Source organism: Ricinus communis, chromosome 1 (genome assembly GCF_019578655.1).
Source record: "Ricinus communis isolate WT05 ecotype wild-type chromosome 1, ASM1957865v1, whole genome shotgun sequence".
NCBI lineage: Eukaryota > Viridiplantae > Streptophyta > Magnoliopsida > Malpighiales > Euphorbiaceae > Ricinus > Ricinus communis.
The window spans coordinates 11,959,445-11,980,553 of record NC_063256.1 but is presented as its reverse complement, the minus strand read 5'-3'; the positions used below and the strand labels follow the sequence as shown (position 1 = coordinate 11,980,553).

Sequence of the window (21,109 nt, the reverse complement as noted above, 5' to 3'; positions counted from 1 at the left end):
GTTCATTAAAGGTTTTGGGCGATAATCCTTTTGTTAAAGGATCTGCAATCATAAGATTTGTGCTAATATGTTTAATTGACACTCTTTGTTTTTGAACTTCTTTTGTAATGGCAAAGTATTTTATCTCCATATGCTTAGCACCTTTAGAATACTTGTCGTTTTTAGAGAAGAACACTACTGCAGAATTATCACAATAAATTTTCAACGGCCTGGCTATACTGTTGACAATTCCAAGTCCTGAAATAAAATTTCGCAGCCATAATCCATGAACGGTAGCCTCAAAGCAAGCTACAAACTCAACCTCCATAGTGGATGCAGCAATGACAAACTGCTTCGCACTCTTCCATGAAATTGCTCCTTTGGCAATAGCAATAAGTAGCCAAATGTTGATTTTCTTGTATCAACACATCCAATAAAATCTGAATCTAAATATCCAATCACCTCAAGGTGATTAGATCTTCTATAAGTGAGCATATGATCCTTTGTTCTTTGCAAGTATCTAAGAATTTTCTTTGCAGCTTTCCAGTGATCTAATCCTAGATTACTTTGATATCTGCCCAGTATTCCGACAGCAAAACTAATATCTAGTCTGGTGCAAGTTTGAGCATACATTAAGCTCCCAACAACAGATGCATAAGGAATGTTCTTCATTTGTTTTCAATGTTTGGTCTGGTGCAAGTTTGAGCATATATTAAACTCCCAATAACAGATGCATAAGGAATGTTCTTCATTTATTCTCTATCTAATTCATTTTTCGAACATTGCATAAGATTAAATCTATCCCCCTTTTGAATTGAAACTATCCATGCTGAGCATTTGTCCATTTTAAATCTTTCTAAAATTTTATTAATATAAGCCTTTTGAGATAAGCCCAATAAATCTTGTGATCTATCACAAAATATTTATATTCCTATCACATATGTGGCTTCTCCCATATCCTTCATTTCAAAATTATTAGACAGATATTTCTTGGTTTCATGTAGCAAACCAAGATCATTAGCAGCAAGTAAAATATCATCAACATACAGAATAAGAAAAATAAACTTGCTCCCACTGATTTTCATATATATGCATCGATCAATAATGTTTTCGTGAAATCTAAAAGAAGTAATGGTATCATTAAACTTAATATACCATTGACAGGAAACTTGTTTAAGTCCGTATATTGATTTCTTTAGTTTACACATTATATAATCCTTTTTCTTAATTGAAAGACCCTCAGGTTGATCCATATAAATTTCTTCTTCTAAATTTCCATTAAGAAAAGCGATTTGAACATCCATTGATGTAGCTCAAAATCATAATGAGCCACTAAAGCCATAATAATTCTGAGAGAATTTTTTCTAGACACTGGTGAAAAAGTCTTTGTAATCAATGCCACTTTTCTGAGTAAAACTTTTGGCAACAAGTCTGGCTTTGTGTCTTTCGATATTGCCTTTCCAATCGCGTTTGGTTTTGAAAACCCATTTGCATCCAATCTTTTTATATCCTTCAGGCAACTTAATAAGGTCCCAGACTTGATTTTTATCTATAGATTTTAACTCTTCTTCCATAGCATTAATCCATTTAATTGAATCATTATAATTCATGGCTTCTAAAAATGAACCTGTATCATTATTAATTCCTAAGTCCATTTCTAACTCTTGTAGATAAACTACATAGTCATCAGAAATAATAGATCTCCTTTCTTTTTGAGACCTTCTTACTATTACTTTTTGTTGTTCATTTACTATGGCTTCATTATTGTCATTTTCTTTATGAAGTATTTGATCATTTATTTGTTGTTCTTGAATGTTATATGGATGAGTAATAATATTAGGAACAATAATTGTAGAAGTTTTAGGTATAGGATTCCACCCTAACTTCTTGAATACTAACATCATATATTCTTTCACTTCCACTAATGTCACAATTTGCAATGAACCTTGCATTTCCATATTTAACAATTCTTGTACTATGATTAGGACAATAAAATCTACACCCTTCAGACTTTTCTAGATACCCAATAAAATAACCACTTGTTATTTTTAAATCTATTTTTTTTTCATGTGGATTATAAATTCAAACTTCTGCTGGGCAACTCCAAACATGTAAGTGCCTCAAACTAGGTTTCCTTCCTGTATACAGTTCAAAAGGTGTACTTGGAACTACCTTACTAGGAACCTTGTTTAGCAAATACATAGCAGTTCTTAATGCATACATCCATAATGACAAGGGTAAAGAATAATGACTCATCATACTCCTAACCATTTCCATTAAAGTACGATTACGCCTTTTTGCAACACCATTTTGTTATGGTGTTCCTGGCATTGTGTATTGAGCACAAATACCACGTCTTATAAGAAATTTGGCAAATGGACCTGGACATTATCCAGATTCATCATATTTTCCATAATATTCACCATCTCTATCTGACCTTATGATTTTTATCTTTTTATCTAATTGTCTGTCAACCTCTGTAATATAAATCTCAAGTAAATTGATTGATTGAAATTTATCATGTAATAGATAAATATGACCATAACGAGAAAAATCATCGATAAAGGTAACAAAATATTTTTCTCCACCAAAAGTTGGAGCATTAAAAGGACCACAAATATCAGTGTGTATAATTTCAAGAAGCCCTGTGCTTCTTGTAGCTCCTTTCTTAGTGTGTTTTGTTTGTTTTCCTTTAATACAATCAATACACACTTCAAGATCAGTAAAGTCCAAACTTGAAAGTATTTCATTCCTTACTAATCTTTGTATCCTTTCTTTAGATATATGACCAAACGTTTATGCCACAAGTAAGCTGAACTTTCATTGACTAAATTATGTTTAGTACCAACATTATGGTACAAGGTCATTAATGTCTCAACAAAAGAATTATCAAGTTTAAGCTTGTAGAGACCATTACATAACAATCCATAACCAATAATATTATTATTCTTAAATAAAGTTAAAGATCTAGAACCAAACTTAAATAAAATCCCGCTATATCAAGCTTCGATAAAGAAACTAAGTTGCGAGAAAATGTGGGTACATAAAGAGTTTGAGATAAATCCAAATAATGTCTTGTATCTAAAATTAAATGATAAGTACCAATGCCTTCAATAGAAACTTTCTTTCGATTCCCCATGAAAACAAAACTTCCATTTGGTCTTATGGTTTGGATCGTAAGTGTCACGACCCCATCTGTGGCTCGTAACCGGCACTAGGGAATGAGTAGGCGTAAGGCCACCGAATCCCGTAGTAAGCTTGACACTCACTGACTTAAATAAATCTCATCTAATATTATTGATGCCACAATTTATCTTAACCGTTAAGTCTTACATAATTAATTCGGTCTGCCATAAGAATTAGGCAAGACCCGAAACTACAGAAAATTACAACTGATATATCTACTATTTCTACGGCGGAGAATATAAGATTTTACAAATTAACATACCAAATCAAATACACCACCCGATGATGAAGGAGTCCGGTTACTAGATAAGAGTCGCGGGAAGACTAAATACGGATCCGAAAATAAGAAATTGAGGATCGGTCTAGAGTGAGTTAAAATCATATATCTAAAAATAGTTACATATTCTTTGATAATACATTTATTTAATTTGTAATTAAATACTAAGTCATGCAAAAGTAAACGTGTCATGTCATGCTTGAATAAAATAATTTTCATACACAACGGGAAGGAGTACTTTAGTAGAACCCTGATCCCAACACTAACATTCGATGAATCTCAACACTGACATCTCGACTAACCTCAACTCTAACATCTCGACTCTCTCATTCCAACAGAACTGGCGCCCAGAGAGCGAAGCTCGATCAAGGACCTTAACCTCAGTCCGGTCACTTAATGTTCACTATCAGCCTTAGCCTTTTGGCTCTCTTATTCCAATAAGACTAACGCCTAGAAAGCGAAGCTTGACTAGGGACCTTACCTCCAGTCTGGTCACTTAGATTTCCAAATAAGCCGGCGCCCAGAGAGCAATGCTCAACTAGAGACCTTTACTCTAGCAATCACACTCTACTAAGCCCAGAGAGCGTTGCTCGACTAGGGCAAGTCCCAAACTTTCCTTTTTAAATTTACCCATTTACCCTTTTTCCATCACTCTCGGTTTACACCACTACACTCATCAAACTAATATGTTCTATTGTCGTCCCATCCCGTATCATCATGCAATAATAAAATCAATGATAAAGGAAATGATATATATATATGAATAGTAATCAAAAAGCATGATACACATGAATAATAATTAAAAGAATAATTGAAACTTGCAATCAAATAATCACAGTAGCTATTCAAAAATCATGCATGACACGTGCATAACCGACATATGACTTTAACTCACAGCTTTGACGACCTCATAGCTCTGCTCTGATGCCTCGAGTGGAGCGAGCCGAACTAACGGATTTATCTAATCACAGAAAATAATTTATCAATAATGCTGAAAAAGTTGACAATTAACCCTAGGTCTAGATTTCTAGGACTCACTGTCTAAGAATCTCGACTTGGGTAAATTCTACCGAAAATTCGGCAGAACCTCCCCCACAATACGGACATTTACCCCCCGTAAAACGGGTCTAGAACCGGCTAGAAAAATACTTCAAATAATCAACAATTTAATACAATGGGAGTCGCGTCCGCAAGACTTCACTATTTTTCCCGACTCCCCCACACAGCACAAATCACGACTATAGTAGGCAGTCTGACAACCAATTAGTTTAACACACAAATATTATCTAATACTCAACACAAATCAATAAGCATATAATAAACCAGAGAATTTCAAAACCTGCGGGCCAAAGAAAAAGTACCGAGACACTTGATCGCTCGGTCGACTCGCCTCCAACCGCCGGAGTCCGATCGAGGATCCGAACACACCATCGAACTCGAAATACGCGCTGACGACGATCTCTGCTTCCGATTTTCTAATTTGATCCCCGATCATCCAGAGGGATTTACGGACGATCTCGTTCGTCAATTTTCAAACAGGGTCCGATCATTATGAAACTGGTGCCATTGTGAAGCTTGAGCTGAGGGGAGTCCGAATACGTCCTCTGATCATCCATAGCTCGCCGGAGCTCGCTGGAAAAACCCGAAAACGTCGGCTGCTCCTACTTTCTCTCTCCACCGCGAGCTTCCGTCTCCGGACAATATTGGCGTCGTCGCTGCCGCCAAAGAAAGCTCTCACCGACGGGAGTCGATCGCCACCAGAATCAACCGACAAGGCCGACGGAAACAGCCGGAAAAGCATCCGAAAGTTGTTGCCTAACGCCACTTCGGCCGCCACGCAAGCCGCCTCCACCGGCTAGCCCTCGGTGGTCGACCACCGACGACGCAGCGCCTCCTTCTTCTTCCTCCGATCTCCCTCTCTCTTCCCGATTCTTTTCTCTTTTCTTCTTCTCCATATCGACTTTTGGTCCCTGAAACTTTTCTTTCTTATCTTTTGGTCCCTCAACTTTTTTAATTACAACAATTTCACCCAGTGAAATTTTTAATTAACCCCTAAACTTTTCTTTAGCTTTTCAATTAAGCCCCTAAACTTTTCTTTACCTTTTGGGCCAAATTAGAATTATTGAAAATATACTATTACATATTTACCCTTACTTTTAATATAAAATTACCAAAAAGCCCTTGCCGACATATTTAATTACAAAAATACCAAACATACAAATTTTTATTAAAACCCCATAATAATAAAATTATACTTTTAATCCTCACCCAAAAAAAAAAATTCAATTCAGTCCTAACAGACAATTAATTTAATTAATCAATTTGCTAACTATTTTTCAACTTAAAATTTAATACCACTAGCTAATTAAAATATCAATTTTTCCAAAATTGTTTTATAATAACATCCTTTACAAGTTCTTTCATAATTTTTCAATATATAATTTTATTTATATATATGTGTGTGTGCATTTGGGGGAGAATTTCGAATAACCAAAAATATAATTTATTTATCAAAGAATTTACTTAATTAATTTCTTAAAAATTCAAACTAATAGAATATAGAAAATACTCCTTTATTTTTCTAGCATTAAAATTCAAAATTACATTTAAATTATTTTAATTAAACCAAATAATAAAAAAATAAACTTAAAATTAATTTAAATAAAAACTCATTTATTAATTATTATTAATATTATCTTTATTAAGGAAAAATTTTGGGTATTACAGTAAGGAATCCTTGCATCGTATTAGAAAGATGGGTAGTGGAACCGGAATCAATCCACCAAGTATTATGCGGAACTTCAATAAAATTTGATTCAAAACATACTAAAGCATAATGCTTACCTTTCTTTTCGAACCAAGCTTTACGTTTCAGGTAATCCTTCTTTAACTGCCCGATTTTATCACAGAAGTGACACTTAACACTCCCATGTTCGTTCTTATGAGCAGCCTTAGAAGATTTATTCAGGTTGTGTAAACCTTTTTTTTTGCTCTTTCCACCTTTCTTTTTGCAACTCTTTCCAACTTTTTGATGAGTTAAGAGATGAACTGAATGAGCTTTTTGATTCTTTAATCTTGTCTCCTCTTGAAGAAGCATACTGGTTAATTCATTTACATTCCATTTATCCTTTAAGGTATTATAGCTCATTTGGAATGAACCATATTGTTCAGGAGGTAAAGAGTTCAGTATGAACCGTACTAGAAAATACTCATCCATATTCATTCCTAAGGTCTTTAATTTTGCTGCTAAGGTAGTCATTTCAAGAACATGCTCATGCATAACACGTGAACCATCATATTTCATGTTGGTCAAATTACTCATCAATATGCCAGCAAGTGACTTATCAGCTGTTTGAGAACATTCCTCAATAAGCTTTTTAAATTCCTTAGCACTGTCAGTTTTAGGAATTGTACTCTTTAAGTTGTTTGCAACAGTCATTCGCATGAACATTAAGCTTAATCTGTTCTATCTTTCCCAAGCTTTATATAAAGCTTTTTCTTCATTACTACTTTCATTAGTAATAGTAGCAGGTTTCTCAATTTGAAGTGCCAAATCAAGATCCAGAACACCTAAGTGAAACTGAACTTGTTCGCACCAATCAGAAAAGTTCAAACCATTAAATAATGGAACATATGAAGGATGCGAATGAAGAGAAACAGTACAAATACTGCAAATAAAAATAACATAGAATACTCATACATTAATGCTTTGATTCATAATATTTATTCCATAAATTCAATTATAAACATAAATATATCAAAATTCTCCTTTGGATGATAATAAGATATACTTATGTAAACAATTATAGGAAATTATATATGCATAACTAAATTTATCCTTTCTATCTTTGGATATGTAAAAAATAAAATTAGTATAACATACTAATCACCACGATTATGTTTATCAATTATAAAATAATTAATCAACCTTTGGGTTGATCCTTAAATATCTTATAATGATAAATCTCAATTTACCCATAAATACATAAAAATCATAATGTCATCTAAACATAAAATTTATGAGTAATTGAAAATTATAATCTATAATTTGAAATTTATTTATTTTAAAAATTTAGTCACTTTGGTGACAAGCAAATCGTTCTTAAATAAATTTCAAAAGTCTATAATAATATATTTAAATAATTTATTATTTCCATTAAATATTTAACTTAATTTCAATTAAGCATTAACTACTGATATATATATATGTACCAAGAATTAAGGATGAATCTGGATTTAAAATTTTTTATTAGAATGAAACTGTAAATTATTTCGGACTTAATTGGAAGAAAAATAACTTTACGTGCAATCTGATAGTTAACAAAATTTTATGGGTCACAATGGACCTTGATCAAAAAACCCAGATTTTGTTACCACAGTGTGTGTCACCAAATTTACACAAAATTAGTCCAAAAACTAACATCAATAAATTTTAAACTTAATTCAAACCATGAGAAATTAATCAATTTAATTTATATGCAAAAAATAAGGATTAATTCTTGCATATGCATCTACAACAATAATAAATTCAACAAAATTATGGAAAAACATGATTTCTTAAACCATGTTATGATACCACATATAAACAAATAATAGCCTATTGATCTAGAATTTTATATTTTTCACCATTAAATAAAAGGGAGAAAACATACCTTGATCCATATTTAATAGAGTATGATTTCTCTCCCTTTTCCCCTTATCTTATTGATGGATACTCTAATCTTTAATTTTTTTGTATTTATTATAATTATTGATGATATGGGTAAAGAACTAACTCTTATTTATAGACTTATGATGGCTTTCCATCAAAGCACCAATGGTTACAACCTTTTATGTTATAACTTTTACCAATAGTCATAATTATTCAATTCACAACCTTTCATTAACCAATAGAATTTAATAACTAATATTTTATTATAATTATATGAATCATTAATCTCTTACATATATAGCACAAACTATAGCATTGTTTATGGATGCAGTATAATTATGTTATTTTATTTGAATGTCATTTAATATAAATATGACTACTCTTACAAAATAATAATATTTATAGAAGTTTTAAACCTAAAATTATAAAAATGGAAGGCAAAACAATGAGAAGACGACTAAAAAATTAAAGTAGAAGAGTTTATATATATATATATATATATAAAAAAAAAGAATGAAGAAAGTGGGTAAGAAAAGTTTTACTTACAGTAGTGTAGAAGACAATCAACGATATCAATGGATACAAAATGAATAAAGATGAGAAATGAAATCAAAATTATTTAAAAAGGTAAGAAAATTGATTTTTCGGTAGTGGTGTAGTATGATTTTTTATTTTCAATGGGTTTTTACTATAGTAAGAATATTATGGCATTCGCTTTCGATTTTTTTGTTTTAGTTGGCCGTTTAATTCGGAAATTGAGGCTGCATTTTATTAAAATAGTGACTCGCACATGTTATCAGGTCTCAGATTCATAATTCCATAATGCTATATGAATCTGGGTACAAAATATAACAGTTGATTTTCTGGATAGAAATTTGGGAATAGAGTTGGTTTATTTCTTTTTCTTTTTTAAACAATTACAATTAGAGAGAGAGAGATGGATATTGAACTGAAGACCGATTCCGGCGCATGAAAGTTTTTAGCCATCAGGCTATGCACCTGGTAGTTTGAGGATACTGTTGCTGCCGATAAATAAAATTTTATATTAACACACTCCCCGTATATACAATAATAAATGAATAAATATTTTATATTTAAAATTTATATAATTAATATATACATCAATCATATTAATACCGATAAATAATTAGCATCTATTTATTAATTTTAAATAATTAATATATATTTTATATATTAAAAAAATGAAAGATTATATAATTTTTATTATTATTGTTTAATTTATTTGAAAAAATAAAAATAATAGAAAATAAAATATTAAAAGTTACTATTTTAAAAAAATATTTTACTTTCTACAATATAAATCGAATAATACATATCTCACATGCTTTTATAATATTATTTAAAAAAATATATATTATTTTATAGCTGAATGAATAAAACATAACATTTATTATATATATCTTCAGTTTTATAGATCAGTTATGTAATAAAATGTGCAATACAATCAATATACTCAAATACCTTTTTTCAAGGTTATTCTTTAAATAAAGTGAAAAAGGAACGAAATAAATCAGAAGAAAGAGAGCATCATGAATGAAACGTGGAGGGATATCAACCCATCCACACAACCTGACAATGAAAAAGCAAAAAATTAAAATTAAATAATGTGAGCCTTCCAGACTAATTTATTTCTGTTATTCGACAAAAATATCAAATAAAATTTTAAAATTTACTTTCAATTTCTCCTTAATTAAACATCGCAGAGCCAAAGGTTCCGGTGTTCCCTCCTCTTTCATAAATATTAAATACTTTGGTGGTCCATTCTCACTTTCTGACTTGATTTCCGGAAGGTGTTCTACATATTTTTCACACCATTACTTCTCAAAGCAAAAATAAATAAAATTTATTTTAAAATTTACACATGAATTAATTACGAGATAAATATAAATTGAGATTTATTAAATTAATAGAAAAAAAATTATAAGAATTAAGAAAATAAAATATGGGTTTTGGTAACTTTGGTGTGTCTTTTTCTCTAAAATTAATCTAAGTAAACCATTTTTAAAATGAAGATTATGAACTATTTTAAAAGAAGTAAAATATATTGTTATATCATAACTAGTAATCTATGTAGATAGATAAGTATTTACCTATTAAAATTAAATCTGATCTAGTTGGTAAAAACAATACTTAATTATCTTTCGGATGGATCCGAGAATATATATGTATATATATAATGCTAATAAACAAGTATTGTTTTAATATATAAAAAGAGTTGCTCACATGTAATTTTTTTATATTTATGGAGTTCTAATATTACTTTATATAAATATAATTTATATATTATTTTTTTATTAAATATCAATTTTAAAAGATATTATATTAATTATATTTTTATTAATTCAGAAATATAATTAGTAAATTAATCAATAATATTAGTAAAAAGTTTATAGAATATAAAAATACACTTGAAAACTTTCATAATATTAAAATCCATCCTCATAATATCAATTTTATCATTTATTAGAAAATTCTATTATTTATATTATAATAAACTATTCGTTAATTTTTTTATTTATAAAATGTTTCAAATAAAAAAGTGCAATTCCACTTTCTCGATTGGAAAAATAAAAATTATAATTAAGACTAATTAATCATAATTACACCAATCTATTAAAAAAATCATAAATACACCAAACTAACACTTAAAAATTGTTTGATATAAAGAAAATACTTAAAAATTGTGAATTTTATTTGGATTTGGCAACTAAATTGTACCGTTACATCATATATAGCATACCATCAAAAAGAAAAAGAAATTGTGAAAAAGAAAAAGCATTTTTAAAATCTAAAACGGCTATCTTTAAGAGTTTCACATTAATGCCCGTTTCTGCTGCACTGCAATTTTTGACCAGTGGTTCATTGTTTGGCTAATTCACACTTGACTTTCTCTCCTTCTCGAATCTCCCTATCCCTATATATATAAAGGCAAATTTTCCTTTCCCTCTCACAACCCAACTGAGAAGAGAAACATATATACGTATTCATTAGCTACAAATCTTTCTTTCTTTGTGATAATAATAATTACCCATCAAACAAAAAATGGCCGAGGAAGTGAGCAACAAGCAAGTGGTATTGAAGAACTACGTAACTGGGTTCCCAGAAGAGTCTGACATGGAAATAATCACTTCTTCTATAAAGCTTCAGGTACCAGAAGGCACTACAGATGCGGTTTTGGTGAAGAATCTTTACTTGTCTTGTGATCCTTACATGCGTGGCCGCATGACCAAGCGTGACTCTCCTTCTTTTGTTTCTTCCTTTGAACCAGGAAAGGTTGGTCCCTCACCTTATTTACTGTTTTTTTCTTTTTTGTGTGTGATCGTCTTTCTTGTTTTTGTGGAGGTTAATTTCTTGATTTTCTTGGTATAATCGTCCGACTAACTACGGTCACTTGAGAATCCAATTTCATTTCTTTGATTGCATGCCTTATAATATATTGGAATAGGATTGGCAAGAATATATATTAAAATAAATGGTTCTTTTTGTTAATTACTGTTCCATTTTATTCACAAAATGATGGTTTTGTATGTTGGTAAGGATCATGTGGGGGTTTCTATGCAAGTTCTTTTCAAAAAACTTAATGAATTTTCAGCTTTTGTTGTTTTTGATTGTATGTCAGGCTTCTTCTTTTTCTTTTCGTTTTTTGTGTGATTTAATGTTTTGCATATGCAGCCTCTTGGTGGATATGGAGTGGTAAAAGTTTTGGAGTCTACACATCCAAATTACAAGAAAGGAGACTTGGCTTGGGGTTTTACTGGCTGGGAAGAGTATAGTGTCATTGTATCTCCAAAGCTTTTAATTAAGATTGAACATACTGATCTGCCTCTTTCCTACTATACTGGAATTCTAGGTTAGTCTTTGTTTTATCGTTTCCATATTTATTAACCTCATTCTTACTGCTACTGCTTAGAACAAGCTAAAGATTTTAATGCATGATAGTTTGATTGAAATGAAATGTTCTTTATAGCATCTGAGAATTGTACACTTTTGTTGCAAGAAGAACAATGAAGTATTCAAGCACCTGAATGGTCAAAACTCATACTATTTTGTTATTTTGTGCTTCTTAGGCATGCATGGTGTGACTGCATATGCTGGTTTTTTTGAGGTCTGCTCTCCCAAGAAAGGAGAGTTTGTCTATGTATCAGCAGCATCTGGTGCAGTTGGTCAGCTTGTTGGGCAATTTGCAAAAGTATCAGGTTGTTATGTTGTTGGAAGTGCTGGATCTAAAGAAAAGGTGAGCTGACTCTCTGCATTGGGTTCCAGTTTGTTATAATTGGCTGGACTATTCAAAGTGGACTTCATTGGTTTCCCTCTGCATTCACTTTAAACATTAATGTGCTCTTGTGCATTTAGCTTTTTATGTTGTAATTGGAAGTATTTATGCTACTGAAAAGTTCTAAACTTTCTGTTTACCATAAGATAGCAACAAACTAAAGAAATTCAGCTTACAGAAGTAACTAAAGAAGCATCATTTGTTTTAAGAGCATTATGTTGTTATGCCTTTTACTGTACAGAGATATAGAGCAACAAAGCATGGGCAGAACACTAATTTAAGAAACTGGCAGTCTTGTTCTCTTGATAGATAGTAACCAGAGTAATTAATCATCAAGCGGTTCCTTTTCTATTTATTTTCTTATTAGTCAGCCTTACTGGCCTCATTTCCTTTTTCTCTACTGAATAATGCTTTTATTTCTTCAACATAAGGTTGATATGTTGAAGAACAAGTTCGGGTTCGATGACGCTTTCAACTACAAGGAAGAGCCAGATCTAGATGCAGCTCTTAAAAGGTCAGGAGTATTACATTACGAGCATCATTATCAACCTTTGCTCTAACTTTTCTGCTAGATCATTTCAAATTTTGCACTGCAAATCTCAAGCTATACACCAAAAGCTATAGGAAAATTTGCAAGTCCTGTTTTCTAGAAACAAGACCTCTATAGGTCCTCTGTTAATAGTGCTTTAGCACTACTACAGCCCCCAAGGTCTGACTTCAAAACGCCTGTTGTCAGTCTCCATAAAAGAACAAAGGGGATCCTACTAGTGTCATATTTCAATAGAGTTTTTTGAACTATAATTGAACAGAATTCTGTGACCAGCTATACTGTCCCTCTTAAAAGCTATTCACAGGCATTTTGAAGTCAAAGTCCTTGCTTCCCAATCTGTTGCTTTCCGACATTTTGAAGCTGATTGCAATTCACTGCTGCTGCAGGTATTTTCCTGAAGGCATTGATATTTACTTCGAAAATGTTGGGGGGGAAATGCTTGATGCAGTGCTCCTCAACATGAGGATTCGCGGTCGAATTGCTGTGTGTGGGATGATTTCTCAGTACAATCTTGACAAGCCTGAAGGTGTGCATAACTTGAGTGCTATTATCGGGAAAAGGATCCGCATGGAAGGGTTCTTGGCTGGCGACTTTTATCACCTTTATCCAAATCTTCTAGACATGGTTATCCCTTACATCAAAGAAGGAAAGATTGTCTATGTAGAAGATGTAGCTGAAGGCCTTGAGAATGCTCCCACTGCTCTAATAGGAATTTTCAGGGGCCGCAATGTTGGAAAACAGTTGGTGGTCGTCGCTCGTGAATAATATATAGATAACATTCCCATGTCTTGGGGATAGAATATTCTCTTGATATTATATTTTATTAGTAATTTTGAGAGTAATGGGTGAAACATTATAATATCTTCTACTATAATTTGTTAAACTGCTTCTTAGCGTAGGTACTGCACTAGACTAACCTGATGAGTGACTAACTTTATGCGGATGATCCTGAAACAATTGCTGACTGACTGATTTGATATCTGGATTTTATATGCTTCCAAGCAATTTAATTTTTGACTTGGGCAGCATAGCACCAAATATATTTTTGGTTTTAGAATTAAACTATTTTGCCACTCTGCCATGGGATATTATTAACATTTGCAGACTTGACCAATTCTATTAATGCTCAAATAACAAGACTATCTAAAAAGTAGTTTTCAAAAAAGAATGTGTCTTTGGGGTGACTTGATATCAGCAGATCTAATGCTAGTTAAAATCAGTAAAACTGCAGATTACACCCTGCAACAATTTGGGTGCTAAAGTTCTGCACTAACTTCTCTCAGAAGAAGACAGTTAGTTGTAAAGCCAAGCCAATTTCTGTAACTTCACTCAGGAAAGACAGAATGTTCTATTAACCCAACAAAAATTTGAGAACTCCATAGTAATTTATCATTGAAGACTCACAAACTACCACTTTTTAAGGTAAAGTCCTTGGCCATGATAACATTTACACCCTTTCCATATAAGCACGGCATAGTATGCGTCGTATCAGAAAAAGATTTGCATCCCCCAGAAAAGCCTCACAATGTCCCATTATATAGGAAAAGAATATCCCCTGAGGTACTTAGAATCTACACCAGACTCGCGCACCAATGCTATTCGCCCTGTTCTTGCCACCTAAAGAAAAGAAGAAGATTTCTTAATAAAAAATTATAGAACAGCACTATTGCTGCATGCAGAAGAAGCCACATGTGAACATGATGCATAATTTCTACATGTTTATTAGTAGTGAAGCTTATAGTTGGTTACAACACATTTTCCATCTCAGAATACTTTGATCTTTTTCAACCATAATAGGAAAGATCTAGGAAACAAACCTCACAAATACCATATGGCTCCAACAACCTCTGCAGTGCAACCATTTTGTCCAAATCTCCAGTAAGCTGGAAGGAGCATTTAAAGCAAATTCATCAGCTTAGGATAGAAACTATTATCAGCAGTCAAATAGAGGCTTCAACATACAGCAGGACAGCCTCTGCACTATGGTGCTTGACATGAAGCAGAAGCAACAAATGGGAGGATTATAATAACCAACCATGGAATCTTATCAGCTATCATCAACAGGAAAACTAAGGCTACTCACCTCAAGAGTTATTGTGTGGTCAGATACATCAACAGCCTTGGCCCTAAAAATACTAGCAATATCAAGGACATCACGTCGAGCAGCAGCATTCACAGCAATCTTTATCAACATCAATTCTCTTTCAGCAAATGGCAAATGGGTAAGATCCCGAACCTGAAGGAATACCATCAGTTGCAGTTGTCAAATTAAGATTTAGATTGAAATCCTCATTTCGTGAACAGACAATTTAAATCAAAAACACAAAAGTCCACTTAATACAAATAAAATAAATTAAAATAGAACATATTTTCACGAATAAGACAAGATCATGAGGCCAACTGGAAAGGTGATTGGAATGCAGGTTCTATGATAGTTAATAATACATGTCACAGCAACAGCAGAGCGAGATAAGTGAAAGAAACGAGATGGACTTCTGTCTAACAGGTATTCAAGTTTGGGTGGTTTATAGCCATATGATAAATCAAACTAACTCTTCTGGGTCCAATTTTTCTGCCAGAAATCAACCAAATACCATTACAAACCAAAGCATTGTATCTGCAAACTTTGGGTTCAATTTTAAGTACTTCAGATAGACTAGGGTTACTGTCCAGAGATGACCAAGCAACCCATTGTCTTGTATCTGGACTATAGTGGGTATTGGTGGGAGAGCTCAAGACTATTTTATTAGAGAGATGGTGCCGCACCTCTATTTCAAATTAGCGATTTGGGGATTTTGGCGCATGAGTGAGATTGTGCCTTACAATCTCAGTATCCCATACTGGGGATCAAAGAGAGAAAAGAGCAACCTCCTTCATTAAAAATGTGTAAGAGCTCAGAGGCCAGAGCCCATAGTCCATCCATCATGAAAGGCCTAACAATATATGATGTGTTAGATATATACAACTATGTATTTACTTCCCATTGCATCAGGTTGGTCAGTTTCTGAGTGCTCCGGTACAGGAACCACAGACCAAACCAATTACTTAGTTGGATGACTGAATCAAAACTAAGAACTGAGACTGTGCATCTAAAATAGCAAACTACAATAATTTGGATGGTTTTGACTCGGAATTTTTTGGTTGGACAGTTAAGTCAGGTTTATATACATGCCTAAGAAGAAATTACATAAAGAATTGATGCATATTGCTTCAGTGAATTCACTTGATTAGGCATTGATCCATGTATATTTGCAATTAAACCTAAAGATTTGAATGTCTAAGGTGGTTCTAATAAAATGATATTTCGCTAATTGACATTAACAAACCCATACACATTTCTATTGAACGAATCAAGGGCTAGTCATATCCACAGAAAATAACTAAACAATTTGATTGCACAGAGTGATGCACAAACCGAAGCTTGCAAGGACAAAAGTCTGAGTTGGTATTTCTAGCAATTTTTCTGATCAAGAAGTAGAAGGAGAAAATGAGACAGTATGTGATTGGTGATACAACTGCTTTCATTTCATAAGCTATTAACTTTTTCTTCTAAATAAGAAAAGGTTAACATCTATTAGAATACAAAAAACAGACAATGGAATCTTATAAGCATTATATCTTGACCAATACACCTTTCTGACTAGTGGAGGTTTCTCACCTCATGAAGGTCTATTAGCTTATAAAGTTGCTGCACCAACTTGCTAATTGATTCATCTGTACCAGGCACAACTGTTGTAATTCGAGAGAGGCCCTCAGTTTCTGAGTGCCCAACAGCCAAACTCTGATGCAAATAAAAACACAGCACATGAGAAATACATTTTTCCCCTTGGTAGGGAAGCTCGCCCACAGAGAAAGAGACAAGAACAGCACCAAAATACCTGAACGTTATAGCCCCTTCGAGCAAATATCCCAGTAACGATGTTAAGAACTCCAGGAGAGTCATTTACAAGCATAGATAAAGTATGAGATCTAAGTCCAGTTGTCTGAAATAGTTAACCAAGTACATAATAAATAAATGTAAACAAGATAGTAATTTTTAACAAAGAGCAACTGAATCCAGTAACGGTAGGCATAAACATGAAAAACCACAATCAAGGATTTAGCCCACTCTAGTACTCCACTAACCTTCAACATCCTACTGTCCTTTCATTTAGAAGAAAAAGCTTTAGAAAAAGAAGAGGATACAGAAAAACAGAAGAAGTTATAAGCAGAAATAAGCATTCTTACATCTTCCTCATTGAGAACACCCCAATGAGCATCAAGAACTTGAGTGAGCATAAAGCTATCAGATGTCTCCACTGGATAAACATCACCCTGGATTAACAGGAAAAAGAAAAGGAATAAATGCATACTCAATTAATACAGTAATGAACAGTCAAGTAAGTACATTAATTACAGCTGTAAGTGCACAGCATATGTCGCTTAAAAATACTATTTGTATTAAAACCGGTGCTTGCTTATACATCCAGCCTGTGATTCTCAAATGGATAAGAACAGAAAAATAATTTGAACTAATAATATCTATAATCTAAAGAAATTTATATAATAAGGAAACAGCATCTGGCAAAAGCACAGATACTTCTGACGACCCAAAATCCCACGACTAAGTTAATTAACAGAACCACATTAGTCACCAATAACCAAAAGATAAGAACGTCCAGACAAATATCCATCCAACTTCTGGATCATGTGGAAAACTCATTTCAAATAACTAATATTTTATTAAAAATATCGTAGATAAATTTGAACTAGACAGACATCCATCCAACCCCTGAATCATATGGAGACATCATTTCAAATATTAACATTTTACTAAAATATTTATATTTGACGCTCATTTCAAAAAACTATATTTTCCTCAAAATCACGGGATACACTCATTTGAATGACTATATTTTAGTAATGTAATAAATACCAGTTTAGCAAACTAATGCGAAATCCTAAATCAAGTAGACGAACCCTTATATCTATCAAAGATGGCTAACTGCTAACCTCACAGGCTCACACACAATCTTGCTAATATAGAAGTGAAAAGCACAAACACAAGTATCTAGAAGAAAATCAGAAGATAAAGCTTGAAGAAGTCCAAACCCCTGCTGATGTTTCATCATCACCTAAGACAGCTCTGCTTTTCGACCCCAAAAGAGCATCTTCAGATCTTATTTCTCCAAGATCAGGATATGAAGCAGCAGAAAATCGCCAAAAGGGAGCACATTCACCCATTTTTTCCCTTCTCAGTGCAATCTGTTAAAAGCAATAGGTATAGAAATTAGCATCAAAGTTGCATGTAGGCATAAATCAACATGAGTCCAGCTAATTAAAACAAAAACTAAAAGACAACCTTTCCAGTTCTTGCAATTTCTCTGATTCCAAACTTGCTTAGGTTTCTCTGAACAGCAACCATCTTTCCTGGATCTCCAGTTACCTAAGCATATAAAAATCAGATAACACCAAAGAGCATTATCAATCAAAACCACTTGCAATTATGATAAACTGCATTATTTACAAAATAAGTTTATGCTAAATATTAATTATTTATTTAGTTTACATATAAACATAGATGTTCAGGAAATTTTTCCAACTGTTTTCTCTTCCAGTCACTTGTCTAGATAGATTAAGAAACACAATAATATATACTGGTCCAAGTTGATCTGCTTAATTTTCTTCCTTTTCTTTTATAGAGAATTCGTCACCTCAATTGTTAAAGAGTGTTCTGAGATATCCACAATTTTTGCTCTGAAAATGCCCACCAACCACATAATCTGAAAAGCAAATCAGATAACAATACATTTTAGAAGTAACAAAGAGAATTGATGGTCAATACCACAGCATCACTATCTAACTACCTCAGCACGGTAACTAGGATCTGCATTCACTTTTATAAGCATCAGCTCGCGTTCTACTTGTGGCTCACTGGAGAGATCTTCAACCTGGATATCAGAATAATGTAATAATTTGAGGAATTAGAATTTGAATCAACAAATTGCCACAAGTATAATATGAGGAAAAGAAAAGAAAAGAAAAGAAAATCCATCTAGTATCAAAAAATTGTCACCAAAAAGTACCAATATATACATATACAAGTATACGAATCAGAATGCAGCTGCCTTTTTACACAACACTAAAGTTAAATGTTAGAATTATATAATTAATCATTCACAATTCTGCATTGGAGTAATGAACGGTAGTTATTATTTAAAACAAAACAAAACAAAAAAACTGAAAAAGTTCATCATTTAATGAAGAAAAGCTACTGTGCAAACAGTCAAGAAAAAAGATTGAAAAGAAAACTGGTTGAAGGGAATCTGTCTGGGATGATATTTCACAAACCTTCATAACATTGACTAGTTTCTGAAGCTGCTCAACAACTTGTTGTAGCACCCTTTCAGTTCCAGAAACAACAATGGTAAAAAGAGCCTTGTCCTTGTTTAAACCAACAGCAAGAGACTCAATGTTATACCCTCTCCTTGCAAAAACGCCAGCAATCCTATTAATCATACCACTTTCATCCCCAACAAAGACAGAAATCGTATGCCTCCTAACCCTGAAATTAATTTACAGAAACGGCAATAGATCAATAACGTAAAATACAAATCTTTAATCCAACAAAACAATTAATAAGAATTAAAGAAAAAAACCAAATTAAAAACATGTAAAAGTGAAAAAAATTAGCATGACCCAAATGAAGAATTAAACTATATGCTAAAGAAAAAAAGATTTAAATATTTCAAAAAAAAAGAAAAAGAAAAGAGCTGTAAACAAAAAGTGGCATACTTTGATAAGGTGGCAGCAGCAGGAACAGAGCCATTACTAGAGAGAACGGTATCGTCTTTATGACTATCAGCAGTTGCAGAGACTATAAATTTCCTTCTAGGCTGATAGTGATTGGTGGAGGTGGATTTCGAGATTGATAGAGAAGTGGATACTGTTGTTGTTGACACTGTTATTAGACCATGAGAAGAATTGGATACAAAAGAAGAAGATGGTTTTAGAGATTGAACAGTAATCGAACTGGCTGAAGCTATAACCGCCATTGCAGTGCAGGCAGAAAGTGACGCAAAAAGAACACCTGCCTTCTCTTGTATAAAAACGCTTCCTTAGCAGCTAGCTAGCTAGCAACTGCCTTTTTGTTTTTCGTTTTCCAATAATAGATCGAGAAAATGTCAAATTTGTCTGAATTCTCGTATACAAGAATAAGGTTCAATTTGGCCCCTGAATTTCGTAATGAAGTTCAATTTAGCTTTTTTTAACCTTTTAGATCCATTTAGTCCAACTCTTTTTTTTTTTTTGCTCATATTGCTCCATTTGATAAAGAGTGTAACACACTCTCTACAAAAGAAAGTGAGTTGTGCAGTGAGGTTAAAAGAACTAGTATTTTGCTCAATTGTATAATGTTTGGGCTAGTAAATTAATTTTTTATTTAGTTTTATTTTATGTAATTTTAAAGATATGATAGATGAATATTGTAATCTCGAGTGTTATTCTAAAACTAGCACTCGTCATTTTTTTTCAGAAAAAGTATTTATAATAAGAGTGGTTATCGAAATTTAGTCACCTTATTATATCAATTTTATCTTTACTTTCTTATACACTTTGCGATATTTATATAAAAATTGTGCAAGGGTTGAATTGACATATTAAAATCAAAATTATTATTATTATTTTCGAAATTATTATTATTATGAAATAATTTCAAGTTACTTTCAAAGTCGAGTTTAAGTAGTAATAGTGTTTGCAGTGTTAAGAATGAGAGGTGTTAGATTCATGTTCTCTTCCTTTTATCAAGTGAATTTTCGCTTTTATAGTCGAATGTAAAAAAAAATGACGAGTTTTGGATTAAATTCAATTTGTATATTCTATCTTATTATGCTTTTTGGCTCTATTATGCTTATTATTCTATTTTGCTTATGGGGGTACGAAGCTAGAAACTCATTTTAGGGTGCCAAATATCAAAAAAGAGAATTAAAAGGCCCAAAATATGTAATATTAATTTTCAGATAGTCTAAATTAAAAAATTATAAATTTATAAAAAAAATTAACTCTTAGAAACTAAAGGGCCAAGGCAAGGCATCCTAGTACTCCCTGCTTGTGAATGACAAAAAATATTCACAAGAAATTTTAACTCACTTGTTGGATAGCTGTTTAGACAAATATTCATATATAAAAACTTTC

General features: G+C 32.4%; 2 protein-coding genes across 2 annotated transcripts; one reads left to right on the top strand and one right to left on the bottom strand.

Annotated features, from left to right (window-relative positions):
* Positions 1 to 10,963: 10,963 nt before the first annotated feature.
* On the top strand, positions 10,964 to 13,820 carry LOC8279676 (2-alkenal reductase (NADP(+)-dependent)). Its single transcript, XM_002529772.4, has 5 exons — positions 10,964 to 11,387; positions 11,787 to 11,964; positions 12,182 to 12,348; positions 12,819 to 12,901; positions 13,324 to 13,820. The coding sequence occupies exons 1-5, from the start codon at positions 11,157 to 11,159 to the stop codon at positions 13,700 to 13,702; spliced, it is 1,038 nt and encodes a 345-aa protein (XP_002529818.1). The 5' UTR covers positions 10,964 to 11,156; the 3' UTR covers positions 13,703 to 13,820.
* A 414-nt stretch (positions 13,821 to 14,234) lies between these two features.
* On the bottom strand, positions 14,235 to 20,076 carry LOC8279677 (acetolactate synthase small subunit 2, chloroplastic). The gene is made up of 12 exons (XM_002529773.4): positions 19,712 to 20,076; positions 19,268 to 19,481; positions 18,784 to 18,867; positions 18,631 to 18,699; positions 18,279 to 18,362; positions 18,029 to 18,181; positions 17,165 to 17,251; positions 16,816 to 16,920; positions 16,596 to 16,718; positions 15,021 to 15,173; positions 14,755 to 14,820; positions 14,235 to 14,554 (listed from the first exon to the last, which is right to left on the bottom strand). Exons 1-12 carry the CDS (start codon positions 19,969 to 19,971, stop codon positions 14,471 to 14,473), a joined length of 1,482 nt encoding a protein of 493 aa, XP_002529819.1. The 5' UTR covers positions 19,972 to 20,076; the 3' UTR covers positions 14,235 to 14,470.
* Between the last annotated feature and the right edge of the window lie 1,033 nt (positions 20,077 to 21,109).